The sequence below is a fragment of the Pyrus communis genome, chromosome 6 (assembly GCF_041283825.1).
Source record: "Pyrus communis isolate YQ-2024b chromosome 6, ASM4128382v1, whole genome shotgun sequence".
Taxonomy (NCBI): domain Eukaryota; kingdom Viridiplantae; phylum Streptophyta; class Magnoliopsida; order Rosales; family Rosaceae; genus Pyrus; species Pyrus communis.
Window position 1 is genome coordinate 13,239,330 of NC_142570.1, and position 7,600 is coordinate 13,246,929.

A 7,600-nucleotide genomic window follows, 5' to 3' on the forward strand; every position below is an offset into this window, starting at 1 on the left:
CAGTGTATCTGGTAGCCTAGGTTTAATATTGTCAATTTTTATAATATTACTAGATCGTAATATTATTGGCAACCAAAAACTCAATTCTTTCATCATTTGAGATTAATACACAATGTTACACCAAGAATCAATTTAATAAATCAATAAAAAATTAAGAAAATTATATATGGAAGAGAAATGTTACCTTATATATTTTTGATAACAAAGAACATGTTCATGAAATCGTTGCTGGAGCTGCATCTTACTAATCTCAAGATCATCAACATCTTATTCAACTGTATGCGTCGAGTCTACAGATCTTTTACATGTAGATATATGTTGCTAAATGTAATTAAACATACATGTACTAACTCAGTTGAACTGGCAAAAGAAACTACATAAAAATGAAAGCTGTACATGATCCGAACAAAATACACTTGAGCTATGGCACACATCAATAAAACTCCGGAATTGGACTTAGCACATCGAAGTCAGTTCCATTTCCTCACGATAAGGGGCAGAAGCCCAGACCAACGCCAACCCTACCTTTCTTATTTTACACACTGTGTACGTGATGTTACAACCATAATATTGTTTTATGGGATCACCATCCCGTAGCTTTTTCCTCATTAGTCATTGATGAACACAATAGCTTAATCACATTTCCAGTAGTAGCTGGTCATATTAAATGCCAGGAGGTCGAATATCAATAGGGCCGGCCAGGGATACAAACACAGCTCACCAAACTTTTACAAAGGATATATATAATCAAATCCTCCAGCACCTTAGTTGAAGCCAGGCTTGATCAAAAGATCTTGTCAATCTCTGTTGTAGTTCGGACATATCAATGATACTCCCATCACTTACCTGTGTATATATGCCCACTAAATATGAACAGGACTAATTGTGGATTTAGCAAACAGAATATATTTTATGTTGCCAGATTATAGATGAATCTAAAACCATTGGTCATATTGATTTTTGCCAATGTGACTAAAACTAACAATTTGGGAACATAAACATTTTGTTTAACAGTTTCTTAGTACGAAATTTGCAATTTCTAGCAAAACGCATGTATTTATAATCTTCTAATTAGATAGTTATTCCTATATATGTAATTGTTCAGTCATAGTACTTTGTCTCTCGTGCTTTCGTCTCCAAAACGTCAAGCAAAATCAGTGACTAATGTATTGATTACATAGATAGTAGGTTGATGTATGAAACTAAGGGGGAGAATTTTGATTGCTTGCTTCAAATTTGTTTGATTGGATTTGTTTTATGTTTTTCATCTCATACATATTTCACATGGAATGTTGTTTGGTGAGTCAATTTTAAGTAACAATTACATAGGAAGAACTATCTTAGTCAAAAAAGATTACAAACATGTATATGCATTTTGCTAGGAATTTGCCAGATTTCTTACTAAAAAACCTATAGTTACTTTGGCAATATTCGAGATATTTGGGTAGCCATGAAAAAAAGGGAAGGAAAGTAAATCCCTAACTAAAGTTGATATCATGGGATTGATTACAATACCTCAGATTCAGTTGTATAAATCGACCTTTCATTTACTTCGGTTGAGATGCAGCTGACCGTGCTAAGTCCTTCTCCGACCAGAATTTCGAGTACTCTAGAAAGGGGAAGCCCTTGTTTCAAGGGAGTATTCACAACAACTTCCATTCCTACTCTACAAGGTCTAACAATTATTACAGAATGTTGCATTTTGCACTGTGTATTTTTGGTACCGGCAGAGCATAAAATATTGCACGACCTTTTCAATTGATTCCTCTTATTATGCAGTTCTTGGACATTGTTTTGTAGATGCTTAATATAATTTCCTGCCTGGTGCACATGATCAGATATAGACCTCTTACCCTGAAGCAATTGAATACCATGATAAGGATGCAAGTCAACAAAGCCAAAACACCAAACAAGAGGATTGATAAGACAAATACATACTCTAACATGTTGTGTTATCAAATTATGCATCAAGAAGCATGGTTTGATTAATGAAATCATGCCTGAATCTGAATCTATATTTCTAATGTGTAATTGTATATCAAATTTGACATATAATCATAGAAAATAAAGTAGTAGCTAGTGTTTAATCGGATAGTCTAACATGTTAAGTTATCATAGATTCAATCAGAAATAATTCATGGGTACTATGCCATGTGCTTTAAACGTATGATGCTGGTTCACAATTGTGTATGTGTGTGTGTCAGAATTTGACATTATTCAAGGGGGAGTTGAGATCGAAATTTGGTTCAAACTGTACTAGAAATTCATCTTCTTAGTTATCAGACAAAATTTTAACCATTTTACCTTGAGATATTCAAGGGGGAGTTGAGATCGAAGAGATGCATAAAGGGTGCCCATTTCTTGTCTTCTTTGTCGTTCAATATCTCTATGTATGACTTTCTTGTTGCCCTTTGGTTTTTTATCATCAATTTCACTAAAACTGATGGACGACGATGATGCCTTCCGCTTTCCGCGGCCGGAGCTTGGCCTCCAAGTGAGATTACGACCATCCTGAGATAGAGTCGGCGGGACTGCTTGATTGTCTTGGATTGTGCTCTCTATGTAGGAAAAGGTAGAAACTTGGAACAAGTCATCAGCATGTTGTGAAGCTTGGTCAAATTGGAGTATATTGGAAGGAATATAATCCATGTTTAAAGCTCCAAATCTCTTTCTGTATTCTCTATATTCCAGCTTGCATTTTATTGGTCGACTTTATTTATAGCATCCCTCCCCCTCAATTTAAAAAGTAAAACGTAAAACCAGAAAAAAAAAAAAAAAAAAAAAAAAAAAGATAAGTTCAATTGGGGAAATAAAATCTCTGCCGTGGCTAGGGTTTCAAGATTTTGATGTGATGAGGTTTTTTAACTGGAACGGTGACATAGGAAGTGACCTCAGTAGCAATAGCTACAATACAGAGCTGGCTAAAATTCAGTGACGTGACCTCAGTGAATTGTTATTTTTTTTATTTTTTAAGGATTTAATCATTAACTTGTTAGTTTAATTAAAAGATAACTGTACATTTGGGGACTAATTAAATAAATGCCACACAACTTTCACATGTAGTAATGCTGACAAGCTGATAAGGACATAGGATACGTATTGAACTGGGACTACCATCTATGGGATCCCACAACCAGAAAATCGATCACGCAAAATATTTCCAACTTAATTGAACAGAAGATATCAGTCTCCTCAACTATGCGATTCATCACTTTCCATAAAGTCGGCAGGTTTTCTTCCTTTAATTTTGATTTACGTGAGATATAATGATGATACCTGCCCTTTATTTTAATAAAATTATCAGTGGATACTAAGAAATTATGTATTATCATTTTGCATATAATTCACTATTTTAATCAATAGAATGTTGGATTTCTAATCATGTGTTTTAGGTTTGAAAGTTTTTCTTCTTACAAATTATTGTAATAGTGTCAACCTACTCTTTATTAGCACATACAAAATCTCTTTTTTCTTCTATGTAAGATTCATACTGTGAAGGAATATGAGATTTCACTTATAAAAATAAAGCTCATTTAGAAATGCTTTAACAATAGCTGAAAACGATTTTAGTGAAATATTTTTGAAACCAATCATAGTAAAAACACAAGTGAATCTTGGAAAAGTACATATACCAGTCTTATAGTGTTTCATGCAAGAATGCTCAATTATGTGCTTTTTGCAAGAAGTACTTCAAGTGCTTTTAGAATCTAAAAACATTTCCTATAAAAGTGTTTTCAGTCATTTTAAAAGCATTTCCAAACAAGTCATAATTGGTAGTATGAAAAGTAACTTAACTTTCTTATAAGCACGTACAAGATCTCATTTTTCTCCTATATTAAAATTGTGAGAAAATTTCAAGATCATTTATATTGTTTTGTTATTACACTTGATTGTATTGTTATTACACTTGATTGTAACTGCTGAACCTGTCAGATCACAAAATAGATTTGAAGTAATAATAATAATAAACTAGACATAAGAAAAACAAGTGACGGATTAAGCAACCCCAATAGTATACCAATAAGAGATCTTCATAGAAATGTCAAGGTGGGAGTATCATATTATTAAGTACTAGTCATTTTTTTTTTTGCAGAGCGAGTTACCAGTTCAAAAGCCAAAGCAAAAAAAATTAACAAAAGTAAATTTCCTGTAATACCGTAGGGTATTTTATACGGCACAATATATAAATATAATAATAGTAGCCATGCGTCCTTTATTATTGTTAGTTTGTTGTTGTGGCCTATATTTAACTGACAAAGGAAGGGGGGCCGAAGGCACAAAGAGAGAATATAGAGAGATGTGTTTGTAGGGTTGTGTAGAGAATGTCTGTTATTCCCCCTACGCAGTGCTTTTATTTATAGTAATAAGAGGGAGAATAAATCATTCTCCTCCAAGAAATACAAGTCCTAATAAGGAAACATAACTAGGATCAAATATAATATAGGATTTACACAATCACACTTAAACTAGAAGTTTACAACATTCCCCGCTGAGTGTGTAAATACGCAAGTAGATTCGACATCATGTAGAGGTTGAGGAAGTCGACTCGTCGGCACTGATTTTGGGAACACACTATTCTCAGTAAGGTAGGAACTTGCATAAAGAAGTAAGTCTCACAAAAAAAACCCTATGGCTATGGTAAAAACCCGAGTAGGGACAAATCCATAGTCTAGGGAAAAGTGCGTGAGAAATGCAAAGTCAAATGAAATGTCTACAAGACGTCATCAGGGATATGATCAACCCAAGTTGGTGCCTCGTCAAAACCTCGTTAGGTAGGAAAAACTCAATGGGAAAAATGCTCTTAATCGTAGGGAAAAAGAGTACATCAAGATCAAGCAAGTATACTTCAAGATACTCCCCTGAGTTTGTTATAACTCCAAAAAGACTAGCAATGTTACAACTCAGAAAGTTTACGCATACCAATTCCTTGAACAAGTTTCTAAAATGTTGCCTTCAGTAGTGATTTGGTGAAGAGGTCGGCCAGATTGTCCTGTGAACGGATTTGCGTGACTTCAATCTTCTGATGCTTTTGTTGTTGATGTTAGAAGAAGAACTTTGGCGCAATGTGCTTGGTGTTGTCTACGTTGATGTAACCTTTCTTAAGATGTTCAATGCATGCTGCATTGTCTTCATAGATCGTCGTCGGGACATCAACAATAAAGTAAAGATTGCATGAGCTTTGAATATGGCCCATAACTGCTCTCAACCAAAAGCAATCCCGAGTTGCTTCATGTAAGGCGAGAATTTCAGCATGGTTAGACGAAGTGGCAACTAAGGTCTGTTTAGTTGACCTTCAAAAGTTTGCAGTGCCTCAAATGGTAAAGACATAACCTGTTTGAGAACGTACCTTGCACGGATCACAAGCCCATATTTGTAGTAACCTTAAGGTAGCGGAAGATGTCTTCAACATCAGTCTAGTGTTTGCATGTTGGTTGATAGGAGCATATTTATGCTACTTAGTTATGTTGTTTCCTTGCATTTAGTTACTTAATTACTATCTATTTTAGTCTTTTAAGCTATTTTCGTGTGTTTTTAGGTTCTAATGGCAAAGGGAGCAATAAAGTGCATTTTGAGGCTATTTGGAGCATTTTTGGGCATGGATTGGATAGCTTAACCATGGAGCAAAGAGGATGGACGAAATTGAAGACTAGAAGAGTTAGGAAAGGCTACAAATCTGGTGGAAGAAGTCCTAATACAATGAAGATAAGGAAGAAGCAAGAAACAAGGAACCTTATCCAACCTTATCTTATCTTATCCTAGAAACCTTATCCTATCCTATCTCTAACATTATCCTATTCTATCCTATCCAAATCAGGTGGGGGCTTAAACCTAGCTAATTAGGGGGAATCAATTACACATTTAAACACCCAATTCAGTTCTAGAACACTTATCCATACCAATGCCGCAAGACACCCCTCCTAGTAGGTTTAGGAATTGAAAACCTTTTCCTACTCTTATATCACATGTCCTAGGCCCCTTAGGTTTAGGAATCTGCCCTAAACCTTCTATTCTAGAAACCTTATCTCATCCCTACATGTGTGCCGCACCTTCCCTTCTAGAATCCCTAAATCCTAGCCGAAATTCCTATTCCAAATCCCACTTGATTTCTGCCTTGAGTTAACCTTTTTCCAATGGGATTAGGCAATCATTTTCCTTCACTAAGTGTGCCAAACTAGCCTATATAAACTCCTTTGCCGTGCCATTTAATCACCACCACCCTTCACACAACAATCATTCATTCATAAACACAACCATCCTTTGCCGTGACCTTACAACCACCCATTCATCATTCCCCTACCTCCACACCTCCATCCCAACCTCCATACACCACCATAGACCCTTTGCCGTGACTTAGCAAGGAGGAGGAGAAGGAAGACCAAGCCTTGGGCGTTTGTGCATTCAAGTTGGAGTGTTGGACGTTTCTAGGTGTAATCTATACTTTATTGTTAATGTTTAAATCTATGTTGCTTTGTTTTGTCATGAACATGAGAGGCTAAACTCGTTTTAGCCTAGGGATGCTTTGAAACCATGATTACATTTATAATATGAGTTGATTAAGTCCAGTTGTGATTTCATAAATTGTGAACGCAATTTACTTAACCGTTTGACGGATAACTTATTCTTGTATGTTTATTAGGGAGGCCTACTTAATTTGCATGCTTGAATTTGGGGCTAGAATATTAGGGTGTTTCACATAATCGTCACAAACTAATATTCACAAGTAGTTAAGGTTGTTTTCACAATCATGTTAAGTAAATTCTTGGCATAAGTTTCATGCAATTCATAGTAACGAGTGCTTCGTCAATGCTTATGGTTTTCAAAGAACTTAATGATTCTTGCTTGTATCTCTATTATGCAATTCATGTAGGGAACTTGTGGGGAATGCTTTGAGTTGTCGTATGCAATCATCCAATTCAATAACGTGAGGAAAATCTGAGGGTTAATTAGTGCAATTCACGGTTAATCTGGGGTGTTGAGGTTCATGGTTTATCGGAAAAGCAACTGGAAATCAATTTATGTTAGAAAGTATCATGTGTGGAGAAGTATCCCTTGGCTATCCCATCATCCATTAGTTTTTCTTATTTGCGTCCAAAATCTGTTTTAAAGTTTTAAGTCACTTGTTTTCTTTTAAATTCGTCCAAAATCAAAACCCCCTTTCTTATTTGTTCCAAATCTGTCCAAAAGAGTCTTTTTGAGTCTTTAGAGTCAAAACCAAGTGTATTTTCGTCCAAATTAAGTCCTAGAGTCTAAATTGAGTCTTTTTGGTTGTTTTTGGTTGTTTTGAGTCTTTAAAGTTTGTTTTGAGTCATATAAGTTAGTAAGAGTCTTGTGAGTCTATTTAAAGTGTTTTAAAACATATTTTTACATCTTTGAGTCAATTTTCATTAGATTAGCAATCCCTCCTAATCCCCGGCCTAGAACGATCCCTACTTATATCTATACTACAATTGTCAAAAAGAGGGTTTAATTTGAGTGCTATCTTTTATCACATCAAAATTTTTGGCACCGTTGCCGGGGATTAGCAACTTTGCTAATCCCTTGGATTGTTTTATTTTCATTTGTTTTATTTTATTCCAGATTCTTAATCTTGTTTTGTTTC

General features: G+C 35.1%; 1 protein-coding gene across 1 annotated transcript; it reads right to left on the reverse strand.

Moving 5' to 3' along the window:
* Positions 1-213: 213 nt before the first annotated feature.
* LOC137709763 (transcription factor bHLH118) lies at positions 214-2,808 on the reverse strand. Its single transcript, XM_068448747.2, has 3 exons — positions 2,305-2,808; positions 1,516-1,854; positions 214-846 (listed from the first exon to the last, which is right to left on the reverse strand). The coding sequence occupies exons 1-3, from the start codon at positions 2,647-2,649 to the stop codon at positions 748-750; spliced, it is 783 nt and encodes a 260-aa protein (XP_068304848.2). The 5' UTR covers positions 2,650-2,808; the 3' UTR covers positions 214-747.
* Between the last annotated feature and the right edge of the window lie 4,792 nt (positions 2,809-7,600).

Excerpts from the sequence above, each read along its gene's own strand:
- LOC137709763 (XM_068448747.2), bottom strand. The coding sequence starts at position 2,649 with ATGGATTATATTCCTTCCAATATACTCCAATTTGACCAAGCTTCACAA. Across the intron at positions 1,855-2,304 it reads TCCCCCTTGAATATCTCAAG|GGTAAGAGGTCTATATCTGA; the intron begins GTAAAATGGTTA and ends CAATTGCTTCAG. Across the intron at positions 847-1,515 it reads TTTATACAACTGAATCTGAG|GTAAGTGATGGGAGTATCAT; the intron begins GTATTGTAATCA and ends ATATATACACAG.